The sequence below is a fragment of the Xiphophorus hellerii genome, chromosome 1 (genome assembly GCF_003331165.1).
Source record: "Xiphophorus hellerii strain 12219 chromosome 1, Xiphophorus_hellerii-4.1, whole genome shotgun sequence".
In the NCBI taxonomy this organism is placed as follows: Eukaryota; Metazoa; Chordata; class Actinopteri; order Cyprinodontiformes; family Poeciliidae; genus Xiphophorus; species Xiphophorus hellerii.
Window position 1 is genome coordinate 27,427,812 of NC_045672.1, and position 18,114 is coordinate 27,445,925.

General features: G+C 37.9%; 1 protein-coding gene across 1 annotated transcript in view; it reads left to right on the forward strand.

Annotated features, from left to right (window-relative positions):
* plxna2 (plexin A2) overlaps window positions 1-17,658 on the forward strand; it is a 217,677-nt gene extending 200,019 nt beyond the window's left edge. Inside the window, exons 27-32 of the mRNA XM_032557615.1 lie at window positions 3,886-3,985; window positions 7,672-7,862; window positions 7,995-8,164; window positions 8,259-8,471; window positions 8,767-8,917; window positions 13,169-17,658. Coding sequence (XP_032413506.1) covers window positions 3,886-3,985; window positions 7,672-7,862; window positions 7,995-8,164; window positions 8,259-8,471; window positions 8,767-8,917; window positions 13,169-13,264 — 921 coding nt within the window. The 3' untranslated portion in view covers window positions 13,265-17,658. The remainder of the gene's footprint in view (window positions 1-3,885; window positions 3,986-7,671; window positions 7,863-7,994; window positions 8,165-8,258; window positions 8,472-8,766; window positions 8,918-13,168) is intronic.
* The last annotated feature ends 456 nt before the right edge of the window (window positions 17,659-18,114 follow it).

The window sequence follows — 18,114 nt, forward strand, 5'->3', positions numbered from 1 at the left end:
AGGAAGAGAGGAAAAGGACAGTTGGTGCTGGAAGAGATCAGAGTTGGAAGGAGAGATGTTTTTGCATCATTACTATTTGGATGAGTTGGCAATAGCCCCCTTGTGCGAGCTTGTGTGTTTGTGTCACACACCATGGTGCCGAACTGGCAGCTGTGACAACACATGTGTCTCTGGATAAAAAAACAAAACAAAGGGGATCATCTCATTAAGCCCAAGAGAGAGTGGGAAAGCTTGAAGAATGTAATGGAAGAAGAGGTAAAAAGGGAAATAGTGAAATATGCAGAGTGAGTCTGAGCATCACCCTGAGTATTTGCTAATTCTCCCATAGCTGAAACACAGGGACTAGACGAAGGCATTAAAATTCATAGGTCTCACAGCCACCTAGGAAATGCCATTGGCTGTTTACACTGTTACATTGGAAATAATGGTTTACACAGCCTGGATATGGAAATGCGCACCTTTCCACTACGCTAAAATGAAAAACTTAAATGCACAAACTGAGAACGAGTTCACAATCTTTATTCATCACTTTTGTATTCATAGTCAGGGGACCAGACTCTGATTTCTACAACAGCTTTCTCTCTGTTTCTGTATTTGTTTCCTGCCTGGATAAAGATAGACGCATATTGAATTTTTTTCAAATATGCACACAATGTGTGTTCAGACTTGTAGCTCATACATCTGTGGCAATCCTCGGATAAACAGCAGAGCTAAGATAAATAAATCTTCTTTCACTGGAATGCTGTCTTGAAACAATTTAACTTGCTGTAGTGGTAGTTGGGCAGTAAGCATGATGCCAAAAGATACTCACATCTGTATGAATAACATTAGATCAGCATTGACCTCTGCTTTGAAGAATTAATTCTCCTCTGTTTGTTTTAATTTAGATTTTAACTATTGCGCTTACTGTCGTATGAGCAAACTGCCTTTTTCTTGAAGATCAAAGCAGATTAATCTTATAGCTTTGTCAACTCCATTAGTTGGCACTTGTAGCCGTCACGTTGTAAAAATTCTACATGTTTTGTACCTTTAAAATAACTTTTTACAAAGAACATTAAACTGCTAAACCTCAAAGAGAATACTCTAAGGCAACCTACAAAGGAATGGACTAATACACAGAGGGCTAATGAATGTGGAGAACAGACGGTGAACTCAAATCCAGGACAGGTGTGACTAAGAAATTGATTCTACAAAATAGAGATTTTGTAGAACACAACAACAGAACACAAGAAACTCTAGAAAAATTCAGAAGGCAAAATCCAAGCTTAGTCTGGAAAACCTCTTGTTAGAGGTTTTCATCTTTATGTATTTATCTATGCAATATAAATACTAATCATAACCATAATGTTTTGGTTTAGCTGGTGTTTAGTCTGGTGATTTGAGTGCCGACTTGTTTGTTCCAGAGGAAGATGAAGAGCAGACTGATGACTCCTGTAACTCTGCAGAGAAACTGATCTCAGGGCATTTTGGGCTCTTTGAAAAGCAAAACAGACAACACAAACTTGCTCATTGCTGTGTTTCTCAATCTAACACTATAGTTGTCTCGAATCTGTTTTCAATTTGGTTAAAATATAAGCCTTTAATCAGAAAGAGAACTATGGTCTCAGGATGTGAAATGAAAATAAGTTCATGTTGGTTAATGTTGCTGCACTCTGAGTCATATCCCTAAAAGCAACTGTTGCAGACACAGTCCCAAAAAATTACATGTTTCCCATGTCCAAACTCCACCTTAAGTCGAAAATAAAATAAATCTTGAGTACTTTTTCTTTTTTGATGACTGTCTTCAGACTTCCCCTCCCCTCCTCTAGTTTTTACAGAAGCTGCACACATGCAGAGTTTATTTCCAAGCTACTGGGCAGCTGCGATTCCTCTGATAGGCATCATGATCTAAGAGAATGCAGGAGGGAAGGAAGAAAGGTAGAAGATGACCACACTCAGCTGCCTGTCCGACTCACCAGTGTCTAATGGAAGGTCTTATCACAGGCGGGGTCCACAGCCCTTATCACACCTGCCCACTATCAGCCCCACACTGGATTATCCCTGAAGGGCGAATCTGCACGCCTTCAATCATTTACTCCTATCACAAGGAGCCATCTCTGCTCTCGCTTCTCTTTCAGCCATAAAAAGCATAAAGAAAGAGAGAGACGGAGAGATGGAGGCAGATGTAAAAAGGAAAGGGGGTACTGAGAAGCTATTTCATGCTCCCTGGAGAAAATGTATCACAGGAATAGCAGTGAAAACTTCATGGAAGTGTACCCTGATGGTGTGTGAGAGCTGGTCTATGCACTGTCAGCCAATTGGGCCAGGCTATGGGATAGAGAGGATGTAGAAATTAAGTTAAGGTGAGCAGAATCTGACAAGAAACAGTGGAAGTAAGAAAGTGAGGAGAAAAGTCCACAAACTGTATAGATTGCACTGTATTTTATTGAGGGATAATTTGATCACAGGGTTTTACTACAATATTCCAAAAATGCTGTTATTGAACATTATGTCACATCTTGTTTTTTTAAAAATCATTTTTATTTTGGACCTTATTTTTTTCCAGATCCTTTATCACTAGTTTGTTACAAGTTAGATTAAAAAGATGATTGCTAACTGTTAATGTATTAAATTAGGCCTCAGGATATCATGGTTTGAATTAATTACATAGCAATATTGTTAAAAGCAGACAATGTTTCACTTCTGATTAAAGAACACCTGTTTCACTCATTAGAGATTTGGTATTTCCTTTGTACTTTGAGAAACTTCACTGAAACTAGCGGCAGAGGCGAGATCAGCTGAGAAAGAATGTAAGGTTTAGAGGGAGGGAGGAATGGAGCAACCCAGCTTAGGCTTCATACAATATGAACAATATGCAGTGTGATATTTTCCAAACCGAAATGCAAAAATAACTTATTCCTGCTAAGAGATATAAGGGAAAATGTTTTTGCTTTTATTCTGTTGTTTCTCTAAGGTGTGCCTTTAGGAGCCTGGCATTTATTTGCCTTTTGTTTATTTCTCTACTGGAGGCTCATCAGTTTGTCTTTGCTGGGTCTGAAGCAGAATTCCCTCCTCGGGGTAAGCTGCAAATGCCAGCCAACAAGCTCTTTTGTTGTTTTTGGTTCTCACTGAAGAACTGCGAGTTGTTTGCTGTGTTTTGGCTCTCTCATGCAGAGATGTTTTGGTCTGCTAGCAGCAGTAGCATTCATTAATTAAACTGATAAATGATCTCATATGACAATCAAGTCTTGAAGCTAATTTTAAAGACATTTTTTGTGTTGTAGGGCGCTGTGTGTTCTACCTACAGTTTTCCAGCGATAATAACTGGAGCTGAACACACGGGGCAAAAGTCTGAAATATAATTCACAAAGGGAAAAGGATTAAACTGAGCATCATTCTCAAATGTTATCGCCTTGTCCTATAATCTTTTTTGACTAGTACTCAGAGATGTTTTGTTGTTACTAGGACCAACCATTTATGGTAAGGGTGCAGATACACCAACAGAGACACTGAGCCTTCTTTTCCATCAACCATTCCCTCTCTTTGCATAATCTACAAGCGCCAAAGCTTACCTTATCTCTGTAATGTTTCTGAAAGTATTGAAAATGACAATGACAGACATGTTGAGTACAACTGTCATGCAGCTGCAGCACTTTGCTCAGCTTGGGAAAAGCTACAGGGTTGTGGTGCAGAACAACAGGGAGCAACATGAAGGTGTTTGAGTCTTTGTTAAAAGAATTGTTTACTTCTGATCTTCATAGTCTGAATTATTTATCAGAAAACACTGTATACATGCATACACCTGTTATTTTGTTTGAGTAAAGCATGACATTTCTTCAGAATGTGACAAATTGCAGATATGCATTCAGGAGTGAAATGTAGAGTTCTACTTGTCTCCTCATGCAGGTCTCTGATCGCAGTGTGGTAGCTTTGGTCCCCAAGCAAACCTCATCATATAACATTCCTTCTTCAGCGAGCATAACCCGTACCTCCATCAGCAGATATGGTGAGTCAGCACACATTGGTTCCACATTCATTGTAAAATGAGACACATACAACATGGGTAATTATGAAATTGTTTACATTTCTTTTGAGGTTCAAACTGCTAATGATCTAGAATAAAAAGAGAGAAAAAAATAAAATATATAAAAGAGAGAATGAGAGCTGTAGTGTGTTTGTTTTTCATTATTATAAAGTAAGTTGTGTTTGCACTTCAGGAACTGGTGGCCGTTTACCCTCTTCCATTTCCACTGCAGTTACAACCAAGTCTGGAATAACTAAGTTTCAAGAGATACAAGTTCAGGGTAGCATACTGGTAACATGCTTGTAGATGCTATTTGACTTAACACCCAGGACTGTGTTTTCCCGGGAATTTAGTTTCTCCCGACACTCATTTGTGTCCATTTCCAATCATAAGTTATAACAGAGCTGTTTGTTTAAATTTTTATTTCCTATTCCAGGAGGATTGCTCCTTCAGATGTGGTTTTCAACCTCGTGCTTATAAACTGCCTGTCCTTCATGTTTTAGAGTTTTCCCTGCTTCAGCACACCTGAATCAAATGAATGATCACCTCCTTAGCATGTCATTAAGTGATGCAGAAGCCTGATGATAACTCATTATGTCAGGTGTGTGGACCCAGGGAAACATCGAAAACATGCAGAACAGTGGAAAGTCACTGATCTAGAAAGAAGATCTACTGTAGATTCTAGAAGATCTGTTTCAAAAAATACTTAAAGTTCCCCTTTAAAACAGCAAAGTCCAGTATGTGAATAAATTCTAGCAATGTAGCATTTATCTTAGTGTTTTTTATAATGGCTTCAATACTTTAAATTGACTTTGTAAAGTCAATTCAAACTTTGTGAAAATGTAATAAGGGGATGGAACTACAATAATCAATGTCTTGCCGAGTTTCAGTGGGAGAGAAGTTAAAAGGCTGCTGTGCAATGAAACTAACTTAGTGACTTTGTTTCAAAAAATACATAAAGTTGGTCCAAACTCCACGGAAAGGTTTAAGTGTAACAAACTTTCAAAAAAAAAATTCAAAGAGATAAAATTTACTGATTATTGGGATTACAATCCAGTGATCTGCAATAATAACTTGTTACTGTTTAACCACAGTTTCTCTGAATTTCAGTATATTTTTTAAGTGATTTACAGATTTTTAATAATGAAAACATCTAATTGTGTCCAATTGGAGCATGACTTCATCTGGGTAATCATTGATGCTTTCCTTTTCAAACAAGAAAAGATCAAGAGACTTTTTCCTTTATTTGCAAAATTGCTGTCAATATAGTGTATAATAAGGTGCTGTAGTCTTCTTTTTTGCCTTTTATTGGGTCTTGAACTCACCAAATCTTTAACATCGATGACACACATCACAGCACATCATTTGCTACAGTTGCTACATGTATTCACAGACTGTCAGATGTGTGACTTACTTTGGGCTGTTTAGTGCCAAATTTTGGTCCATTGCCAGAGTGACGCAGCACCAGCACCAGGCAACTCATGATTGCTAATTATTCTGTGTGAATGATGCTTCACACAAACAGAGAAAAGATAAGCGAGCAGAGCCAATTATGAGGACTGGGGAAAAAGAGCTAAAGTCTGCCTTTAAACTGCCTAACACTGAAAACAAGCTAAGAACACCCTCATTCCTCCATGCAATTAAACTTATTTACAGAAAACACGGAGTGTGTGTGCCTGTGAACTCTGGGTTGAACAATATATCTACTTAGAGTATTTAGTGTAAAATAAAGTGAGGAGATATTAACAGACCTCATCTAAATTGACCTTTAGAAACACTACTTAGCATTCAGTAGTTTTCTTTGAAATAAAACATTAAAGTTAGAGGGTATCATTACAAGGAAATGATAGTTATCATAGTAAAGGTTGCTTAAAAGATTGTTCTCTTTCTTATTACCAGCAAAGCTGGATAGAGAGTCAATTTGCTGGCATTAGCCCGACCTTCATTAATCCTCGTTTGGCACAGAAGAAGATGGATTCAAACTAATGCAATTTTCAGAGTTTAGTATCTTGACTCACATTGTGCCACAAGTACAACTGATCAACTCGGAAAACGGCTGCAGAAATAGGGAAGACACAGAGCATAAGGGAACAGAGGAGAAGTAAAAGCCAGTGACTGGATTAAGATCGGATTTGGGATCCCAATCCACCCGGCGCATGCATTCAACCTTCTCCATCCCCAGTGGACACCGAAGGGGTGCAGTAGGGTCTTATTTGAAAGGTATAGGGGGCTTAAATGGCAGCTAATGCTTTTTTGTTCCACTCGGCCTTTGAAGCCAGGTGAGAGAAATCCTCAAACGGGATCCTCAGATCCTGAACCTCTAGAGACGCTGCTGCCTGGAGTAGATGCCGACTAATTAGTGAAAGTAAAACCGGCATCATTCGGAGTGAGAATGTGAGGTTGAAGGATGCATGATGAGGGTGATGCATTGGTGAAGGACGGTGTTTTCCAAATCAGGGATCGTTTGATGCATTGGTGAGCGTGTGATGGAGGTTTTTATTTTAAAAATGGCATTTGGGGAAAAGCCAATCATGAGGCCTTTTAAGTGAAGCCAGGCACAACCCTCACGAGCCAAGGATTATATAAGTAGATGAAGAAGATAAAAGATGATAATTATCACATAATTTATGACAGAGACAGAAAAATCAAACAGTGAATAATCACAGGAAGTAAATCTGCAGCATTATTTTCAACCTGCCTGCAAAATTAGGTTGTGCTATGATGAACAAAGGAAAGCTATAGAAGTCCTGTTTTCCCTCAGCATTTACATAATCTCCTCATGGGCTTGAGTGTCATAATATTTTTAATGAATTATTTCAACCATTCTTGTGGACTGATTATGCAAAAGACAACAACAGCTTTTCTTGAGGATTTGGGCACAAAGGTTTGAATTTTGGGGGGATTTTCTGTGAAATCTGTTTGCTTAAATGCAACCATACACCCCAAATAATATACCTTTAAATGTCTTTCAACAAGTCACTCCTGGAAAACACATTTTATAGCACATATCATCAGTACTACTGACATGAAGGGCTGAGGAAAAACCACGCTTGATGTTTTCTGTCGACTTGTTCTAAAATACTTCTTGTTATTGTCACCAAGTGTTTAATTAATTGTCTTGTCTGACAAAAAATGTTCTCCAGAAGACATTTAAATGTATTTTACACAAGTTACTTCCCTCTTGTTCAGCATCCTACAAGAAATTTGCAATATTATAAAAAAAATAAACTGTTACTTCTTACATTTTCACCCAAATAGCTGTACCTTCTTGTTAAGAGATCTGCTATTAACCAAATTACTTTTACAAAGGAAAGGAGAAACTACGAGCTGCTATTAACCGTGGTAATGTCAAAAAGTTAATGGTCTTTAGCGATGTCAAGTTGACACTACAGGACCCCTCTGCTTTAATTAAAGCTTAATGTAGATACATGTATGATTCTGACTTGAGCCAATGTATGTCAGTTCCACTGTGTGTGGATCGGCAAAAACTGATCAAATTTGTGTGTTAAATATTACGTTTTATGTTAAACATCTTTCCAAACTGAACAAAGCTTTTAAAAAAACGGTCTGAAATTAATTGCCTTTGATTTCAGCATGTACTTCTTACTGAACCTCATGGATTCTTATTTATAACTCTATAATTTTCTTTTTTTTTTTATCTTGGACAGATTCTTCGTTCCGTTACACAGGCAGTCCAGACAGCCTCAGGTCACGTGCTCCTATGATCACGCCGGACCTGGAGAGCGGTGTAAAGGTCTGGCACTTAGTGAAGAATCATGAACATGGAGACCAGAAGGAAGGCGATCGAGGCAGCAAGATGGTTTCTGAGATTTATCTAACCCGCTTGTTAGCAACTAAGGTACATCAGCCAACTTGTACATAGACACTTTTATGTGTGATGATTGCAAAAATATTCATATTGGCTGAACTTTTTCAACTACAAAGGCATTATGCACAGTCTTAATATTATGCTATTTATCGCCTCGTACAGGGCACTCTCCAAAAGTTTGTCGATGATCTGTTTGAGACATTGTTCAGTACGGTTCATCGAGGGAGTACGCTTCCCCTGGCCATCAAATACATGTTTGACTTCCTAGATGAACAGGCAGACAGACATGGCATTTACGACACAGACGTTCGTCACACATGGAAAAGCAACTGGTAAGACTTTTTTTTTTGTGCAAACAGAAACAGATGTGATACTAGTTAGGTCCATGTCTGTCCCTAACTTATGTTTTTCATCTCCATCTTAAAGCCTTCCATTGCGTTTCTGGGTGAACGTGATCAAGAACCCTCAGTTTGTATTTGACATCCATAAGAGCAGCATCACGGACGCCTGTCTATCTGTGGTAGCTCAGACCTTTATGGATTCCTGCTCGACTTCAGAGCACCGGCTGGGCAAAGACTCGCCTTCTAATAAACTGCTCTACGCTAAAGATATCCCTAATTATAAGAGCTGGGTAGAAAGGTAGGTGTAACCACTACTTTCAACATCGACCCTAAATCATACTTTTTTTTGTCTCCTCTTACACAAAAAGCTGGGTAATCTTTGGAAATTGATTCAAAAAGCTCTTTTTTTCTTTCATATTTCTCAGACAAAGTCTGTAAAAGCACTCTGCAAGTGAATATTAGCAGGCATAAATTGTCAGCACAAGTGGTGTAATGGCTTGAAAATATGACTATAAAGTAATAAAAACCTCAGTCAAACAATCATATTGACTCAGTGAATGACTCCAAGTGTTTCATGTTGCCTGTATTTCCAGGTACTACGCTGATATCACCCGGATGCCGGCTATTAGTGATCAGGACATGAATGCATATTTGGCTGAGCAGGCCAGACTCCACTCTACAGAGTTCAACATGCTCAGCGCTCTCAATGAGATCTACTCTTATGTCAGCAAGTACAGTGAGGAGGTAGGTCTGAATGCTCCAGCTGGAGAGAGAGCATAGTTTTTCTGAGGTTTTTCTTTTAATAGTAGTCAATAATTTTGGCAAATAAGTGTGTTTATCTTGTAAGCGCTTGGACTAACTGGAGTTTACATTACATGTGTTTCAGAAAGGTCAATGCAACCTTCCGGTTAAGGTGACAGAGGTTTGCTCTGTATTCTCCTCATATTTACTCAGATTTTCCATATTGCACTGTTGTTGACTAAATAAATTAGACTTCTGCTTAATGCATATTTACCACTAGGAACAAAGTAACCACAGGCAACACAAAACAGCACCTTTTACATACCTGTTAAGAAGAGTAAAAAGCTCTAAAAATGTGAAATATTTTATTCTAGTGGTATAACATTTTTTTAATATACAACCTTAATTTGAGTGTATTTATTCAGTTGGTTAAAAAAAGTCAAATTTTAAGAAATATAAATAAATGTAATTTTTGACATATTTTCATTCATGGCTTATTTTTGTCTTGGGGTGTACAAATGTAGGGCAGCAAAAAAGATCAATTCATTTTAGACACTTTTAAAAAATGGTACAAACAAGAAAACACACCATTTACAGACCAATTTGTGTGGAGCAGTATAAATTAGTAAATAGCTATAAGATAATGGGATAGTACTATATAGTTGGGCACCTCTACTACTAATTATAAACAGTAGTTCCCCTAAAACATGAGAGCTATGCCAACATGGTATTTAGGAGAAGCTAATGCTATAGCGCTAGATTCAATCAGGCTGATCCCCACCAGCATAGTATATCACCTCAACAAGGTTAAGTTTGTTATTTCACCAAAACTCTATTCAACGGAAAGTTTACAAAACAGCAAAATAGAATTAAAATAATGTATCCAGAAAAAATTATTTAGGAGAAGCTAAGTGCGCTAAACATTTTCAAAGTTAGCAAAACTGCTAAGACGCTAAGCAAAAAATGAGCTTCTCTCTCAGCGGATTAGTAGAAGTAAGACCACAACCGAAAATGACATCGTAACAAATATACTTTCTTTGGGCAAACTTCCTCAAATAAACTGTTTCTTTTTATTATTATTGACAAATATTTCTGAACTAGTTTAACTAAATCAGAAAGTAGAACAATTAACACTATTTGTGATTACTATTTAGTAACAAGAAATTATGTTTCTGTTCACAATAAATTAACTAATAGATTTTATATTGGACTAGTTTTACTATATAACTAGTCCAATGACTAGTTATTGACTGCCATATAAGGCAGTGAGTGACTGCCTTAATAAACATTTAAAAAGGTGTCCATATGCCTCTTAATGTTTTTGCTTTGTTGAGGTCAGACAATTCTCCCATTTTCTATTTACACAATTTTCTCGCTCAGTTGCACATTCAACTTGGAAGGCAGTCCTCCAAACTGATTGTCTAACAAGCTGCTGCTTCAGTAAATCAGCTGCCAATTACAGGCCGATTGTCAGTATAATTTGAACCAAAAGAAAGCAAGCCACAAATTTGTCCTGCATTGTCAGGCCCTTGGTGTACCCAGGGCGCTTTTAGCAAAGGTTACCGAGGTCAGTAAGCTTCCTCCCAAAGCCCAGAGGTCTGGTAAGACCTGAGCTTAACAACGCACTGATTCTTACCTGAGCGGAAAGTGAGTGTCTACAAGCTGTCAGCTTGCTGTGCTGTCGTTTTGCTAGTGCAGAGTTAGAGCCGTTCTATACGGTGTAGATCTCACGGGTAGAATCACAGGCATCACACACACACTATTAGATCACAGGAAACGTATAAAAGGAGAAGGAGGGGAATGTGAAGGCATTTATGGAGACATTCTGGTTCTAATGTCAGCCCCTCCTGTGGGAAACTTCAGTCTGACCTTTATGTTCAACTTCCTCTCCCTCTCTACATCTCTGATTGTCTCTCTCTTTATTTCTCTTCCTCCTTTTCTTTTCACTTTTTGCTCATTATCCAGTCAGCTTCCCCTTTGCTCTTCATGAATCTTACACTCTTGCTTTTGCTGCCTCTGCAGTTGCCATTGTCTGATGCTCACATTTACAAATGCGCTTATTTTTCACACACACAAACCACGGCATGTGCACCACTACCCCCACAGTCTCTGGTGCGAGAAGACATCATCAAGTCACATTAATTGGTTTACTCAGAATAACCAGGCCAGAGCAGCACCAGCCTTCTTAAATGGATTTGGGGAGGAGGGCTTCACCTGCATAAAGGAATGCAGATTAATAATGGATTTCACTCAAGCTCGACAAGGAGGAGAAAACGTTATGTCTGTTACACCGAGCTGTTAAAGAGATCTTAAAACCGATGAGTGGAAGATGGTAGGTGGGCACACAGATACTTTGTTCTGCTTCAGATCAGGAAGCAAATAAAGGACTGTGATGCTGAAAAAGGCCACTGCAGATAAAATTTACAGCTTCTCCAGGAGATGTTGAAACTTGTAGGCCATCAGGATTCAAGTTTGAATGACGAAAATAGAAACAGTCACCTCAAACATAATTAATTTACCAAAGAGGATGAAATATAAAAGATCTACTTCTTTTCAGGGTTAACAAAAATAGCCTTCTGTACTTATTGGCACCCTGTCTTAAGATGTATGAAAATCCTTAGAATGAAAATATGTCTTTATTTGCAGATAATCAGCTTTTCTTCTTTGGTCAGTCGCCTGACATAAATCCTGTAGAAAAAATGCAGAATTGTGGAAACAGAAATGGTCAAAGATCCCTCTCCATATGCTCCAACTTCATGAAATTTCACAGGATGAGACTAAGTGCTCTCCTATTGGCAAAATTCTGTTCTACAAAGCATCGACAGCAGGGGTGCCATTATTTGTGACACAGGTGATTTAGCAAAAAAAAACAAAAATAATGATGGCTTAGCATGGGCCTCCCCCCCCTCCTCTGAATAAATATACTCAAATTAAAGGGTCGGTTTTTCCTTTATCATCAATGTAGGATTATACCACTTATGCTAAAAAAAAATGTCAAAGATTTGAATACCAATAGGTATTCTACACTTCTAAACATAAAATAAGATAAAATAAACACACAGCATGGATTGTCATCTCTGCTCCACCCCCCAACTTTCATATTTTATGTCATGTACCTAAAAATAATTTACATAACATAATGCAGAAAAAGGCTCTATGAATTATTTTGTTGGAAATATTAATTATTAAGAAAAGCACAGCATTCTGCTAGTTAACAAGAGCAAACAGAAACTGCTGCTATTCAGAGACCATGTGCTAAACTAGGTTGTGGCATTTGAATACAGGACTGCATATCAAAGGGAAAACAAGCATTTGTGTTTCAGTTTGTGTTCAGACAAAGAGGGCTTGCTGTGTACGGTGGTCTCACACTGACAGAGATGCAGCCTGACAAGTTGACACAAGATTAGAGAGTCGAGAGGAGAGCGCGTCCGACTGCCTTTTGAACCCGGCTTGACAAATGTCAAATTTAAAAGATGGAGCTCAGAAGATAAAACATGGAATGATATTTCTGAATTTTTTTAAAGACATGTTCTTTCATGTGATGTCCATATAGGGGCTCATAAATTCAAGCTTGACTCTGCTATGACACATAGACTGCCTTGCAAAAGTATTTTTACCCTTGAAATTTTTTCTTTTTGTGCAAATTTCCCATTTACAACTGTAAACTTGTTTTTTTTATTTCAATCCAAAAAATTGTGGAAAGAATAAGAGATGAGATCTATAATTGAATCAAAGCAAACGTATAAGTCAGAGTGTTAAAGTCCTGACCTTAATCCAAGCAAGAATCTGTGACTAGACTTCAAAAATAAAATAGCAAATGTTTTGTAAATTTTCTTATTGAGGTAATAAAGTATATTCTATTCTATTCCACACCAAATTTATACAAGCTTGTTCCATTTTGCAAAAACCAACAGGCTAAAATTTAGTCTGTATTTACTAAGCTGGAAAAGATGTAAAACTACTATTGGTGATTCTACAAAGTTCCAATTTAGGCAGAAGGTTGATAGAAATACGCACCATACTTTTCTAGCTAAGGTCCAGCAACACTTGGGACTTCCTCTGAAAGTCCCTTTAACTGACTATATAATTGTTGAAATACCAAATAGACCTTAATATGGATTAATATGCACAGGCGGGAACTCAATTTAGTTTTTTAGGTGGTTATAATATGAAATACATGGAAGTTTATGGTTGTAATGTGGTAAGGCAGTGTTTTTCTCTTTTTTTTACCACATTGCTGCCTGTTCTTTGCAGATTGTTTCAGCCCTGGAGCAGGAGGAGCAGGCAAGGAAACAGAGGTTGGCCTACAAGGTGGAACAGCTCATCTCTGCCATGTCTTTGGAGAGCTGAAGGTGAATGCTGCCAAAGCAATGAAAGGGAGAGAAGGGACCGATGGACCTACTTAAAAGGTCACTACTTACCTCTCATCGTGGGAAATTTCAACCACGGTTTGGACCTGGGACCTCTGTACATCTACAGCCGGACAAACACAACTGCTTTAGTTTGCGATTCTTTTCCCCTGCCATCACGATGAGACTGACACAGAGGCTCTCCAGCTGGAAATAATAATGTTACACATAAGGGACATTGAGTTTGTTGGTTTCGTTTTCCTCAAAGGATCCTCTCTAGATTTGGCAGGAAATTGCATGTCATGTGGGTGTTCACATGTGGGGGTGTGCATGAGAGTGTGTGTCATATTGAGGAAGACTCGTGTAAGACTGTGAAGACAAATGGAGAAACAGATTTAGCCTCCCAACCCCCATCTGAGCGAGAAATGGAGGAAAAAATGTAAAAAAAAAAAGAAAAAACGAAGGTGAAAGGCCGATCTCATGTTGGACAGTGTGCATTCAGATTACTCAGATTTTATTTTTGTACTCTGTAAATGTGAATATCATCATCTGCAGTTAAAGAAAAATATCCACAGAGTATCCCTAACTCCATCTTGTAAAGATGCGTCTTATTTCACTCCTTCCCTTTTTGGACTGATGCTTCACAGAACATGTACATGAACAAATGCTGCTCTACATGTGATCAGAAAGGAGATCAAAACAACTTCTGCTCATCATTGGAAATGCGAGTAGATCTTAATTTTGGAGTTGTAGCTTCAACAGCATGCATGAAACAAACTTGAGGCTGATGGCAGTAAAGTGGCTACAGAACTGCTTCGCTCTGCTGTTCTAAGCCGCCAATCAGTGTATGTGAATGTATGTTGTTGTTTTTTTCTTTTTAAATCTTTTTAAGTTTTGCAACAAATATTGGACCAGTTTAAGTGAGATACACTTATACTTGTAGTTGATTCTGCTACGAAAGAGCCGAAATTCATCACGCTGATTCCGATTTGCTTGAGGAGAATTTGTCAGCAGTCTGATAAGCAGTAGCTAGAAGATGATGGGTGAAACAGTTTCTACGTGCTTTGATTTTCATCATATTCCCCACAAATGTCTCATTTGGGGAGCGTGATCGACTTTATTCACACAGCATCCCCAAAGTCACGCATCAGGTGTGTAAACATTTCCAACAGTTTGGTTTCATCAAGTGCCAATGAGTCAGTAGAGATGCTACTGTAGAAGATACCGTCCAACTAATGGCGATGTGTTTGCCCAGACCACAAGAACTCTGTGTGGGTTCAGTTTGACAAAGTGCCAAGAGATCCTACTGTTTCAGCTTGCTTACTAGTGTGTCAAAATCGGTTTACGCTTTACAGAGGACACGTTTTGGATTAACTTCAAAGCTCAGAAAGCTGGACTGGCGAGTTTTGAAAGGTACGATGTATAAGCAGCAAGGAAAAACCGAAAGGTGAAAACAAAAATCAGATGTATAAAATGGTTCATCCTGTTTGAAAGCGTCCCTGATCAGGCTGAAAACTGTAGATTCCATCCTCTGAAATGCTGATTTATTTTCTTCCAAGACACGTTTGCTTGTTGTTTACATCAAGTACTTGAAAATACGTTTGTACAGTTTTGTGTGTAGAGCGCATGTACCAGGTGGGTGAAAGGTGCTTCTTTTCTTTGTGGCCTTAGATACCTGCCTGCTTAGTGTTCCCTGATCTTACCAGTCCTCCACCAGGGCACGCTTTTTCAGGAATCCTGGCACCAGCACTCAGCTGAGGATAGTGAGATGATCTAAAAAGGAGAGGTGAAGAGGCTATGGCCAGGCTGAGGCGGGCAGCACCTCTCCCAGCACTCGGCTCGTCCGAACCGTTTGAAGAGAAGCGCCGAGAAATGAGAAAGCAATGGAGGGGTAGAATGAGAGAGTGAGCCCCTTTAGCTCTGGTTTCCCACTCTGGCTTTGAAGACGCTCTTTGATCTGAGTCGGTTGCGTGCGCTCTGTGATCAGGAGAAAACATCAAACTAAGAGGCGAGAAGAAATGTCCGATGACGTGAGGCGTGAGGTGCAATTGCTGTGTCATGCCAGTGGGGGCAGCAGTGAGTACGAGGGGTTGGAGTGTGTTGCCTCGTTTGAAAATGCACCTGCTGATGGGATCAGCAATCCCACATAAACAAACAGTGGACAGTTCCCTGTTAAAGTATTGATAATCCTTGATTTTTTATGTATTTTGTTACTTTACAGCCACAAATTTCAATGTATTTAGTGAGATTTTAACTGATATACCAACTGAAAGTAGTGCATTCAGAGTTTTTTTAACACAAATTGCAATAGTGTGCTCTAAATTTGCATTCAGCCCTCCTCAATTTGCAGAATCATGACTCGCTGCATGATTCTGCAAGTGTTTTGTGGCATGTTCCACTTTTGCACAAACACAATCTGCAATTTTTGATCCCTCTTCATCACAGAATGGCTTAATCTGATTGGATGAAGTATGAGGTCTAGCATTGTGATATCGCCACCTTGTTTTACTGCGGGAATGGTGTGTACAGGGTGAACTACTCTAACTACTCTTCCATCAAAGTGGTGCAAGATTAATAATTTATCAATAGGTTCACTCATAAGTTCTGAATCTGGCTTTTTTGTGTGTGTGCCCCTTATTTAATGGTATCAGAGTAAAACGGGCTGAATAGATATTCTACTTTGTGTTGGTATATCACATAACATTAAAATAAAATACAGGTTGTGATTGTAACTTGATAAAAGACAAGGTAGACCTTATCTCATATTTTGGACCTATATCAAGCAGACGTTGGACTGAATGATGTCTTAAAAAAAACTAGTATCACACCAGATTTAGGATTCATGATTCAGTGCTGACATTTGATCCTAAAACTAAAGTGTATTTGCTTGAAGAACATGTTTTCTTCTGTGCCACAGGTACAGTTTCACTCTCCGCAGGATAGCTGGCCTTTTGCTGGAATTTTTTTTTTTTTTTAAATACCAGCATAATTAGAGGAAAAGAAGGAGATTGCAATCTGAAATTGAACCAGTTGTTAGTTTATATAAACATACCAATTTTCAAATTTCTTGAAGATAATTTCCCAGAATCTCCCAAATCAAAAATATTTATAGCAAACTAAAATTAAGGGGTAAGGTCACCGTTTTATTTGTTGAGTTTGTTTTGGTATTTATTTGCAAATGCAGTATGTTAATTTTTCAAGCTCCCTAATGGTCTAATAACCGACTCTAGGTACACAGCAGTGCACACATGCGCAGCACACACAGAGAACATGAAGCTTCTTCCTTTTGATGAAGGTGTCTTCCCAATTTCAGCGACTAGAATTGTATCCTCCTCATACCTCACATTGCTTATATGGAGTAATGCTTTCTGTTTTAATGGGACCTTAATGCCTTTTTTTCCTTTTTCCAAGGAGTGAACTTTATTTTGTGACAGAATCCTTCCAGCTGTTCTGTGAGCTACTCCTCCTGTAACACAGGAGTGTGATAAACAAAGTTAGGCTCCCACTGGTTAAGAATGGCTTTGATTTTTCTCTCTTAAAACATTTGTAACCCAGATGTTTCTCATCTGATATTTATGCATGCGTTTTAACTCGTGCTTTAGTTCTGCCTTGTGTTCCTATTGACATATCGATCTGTGCTATGATTTAGCCTGATGGCAATTCTTCCATTTGTAAATGTCTTAAAATTGCAGCACCTTTTATTGTGAACAGAGATTTTTTTTTAGTTGTTGTTGTTATGAAGTGATTGCTTGTTCGTGTTACCATGTTGTACGCTCATTTTAATTTAATTTTAATAAAAGAGAGATTTTTTTTTATACCCGTTCTGCAGTGCAGAATTACTTTCGACTGCCAGTTGTGAGAGATGTTTAGAAATGCTCACGAACCTCACTTCAGATGAAGCTGAACAACTGAAAATGCTTTGTGAAACTTTCTGCTTCCAGTGAATCGTGGTGTTCCTTACACAAATCAGAGCATTTTGTTATCTTTTCAGCTTGTTTGCTCACTAAATGGCATCAGACACACAAACTCAAGTCCCAATCAATGTATTACTCTCAATATAAAATGAGTATCCTTCCATTTTAAACACATAATAAAAAAAAAAACCTTTTTAGACACTGGAGTACTGTAAAATAGCAATTACTGGCATTGATGATGATAATAATAATGGTTGTCTGTTCTTCTTGTTTTATAAAAGTGTTGTGAAAATTGTAAGAACTTAAAGTATTTAAAAAGTTTGTTCTCTTGGTTTTTATTTGCTTTGATTTTGTTATTATAATATATTATTGTGTACCTATTGTAAATATGAAGCACACCTATTTTGCAAGCCAAGGATTCACTTTGTACTGTTGTTATATATAAATAAACTTTGCTGGTTAAAATTGCATAGAACCAAAATCTGTAATCCTGTCTTTTTTTCTTTTTTTTTTTTTTTTACATTTTCTTTCTCTGCATTTGAGCAAAATGCAAGGAAATCTGAACATAGATGTGTATATTCCCATAGTTTGTGGTATTCTCTATATAATTACTTAAAATTATATTACATTTTTCTGGTTTTGGTTTCCATATTCAAAGCATTTGAGATCATTTAATCTGCATTTTAGGTACTTGTTTTCAACTTTACTATACATATGCTTTCTTCATTCTTAAATAAGAACCATTTGTTTGTTCATGGGATGAATGACCTCACTAATTCAACTCAACTCTGTCAAAGACTCAGCAGCATAAATCTGTTGGTTTTCTATGACTCTTCTACAGTCACTTCTACCATCAACTATTGACATAATCTGTTCAAAATAGCAACATTAAAAATGACTTGGCATAATCCTTATGTAGTTCTTTTGATTTGGGAAT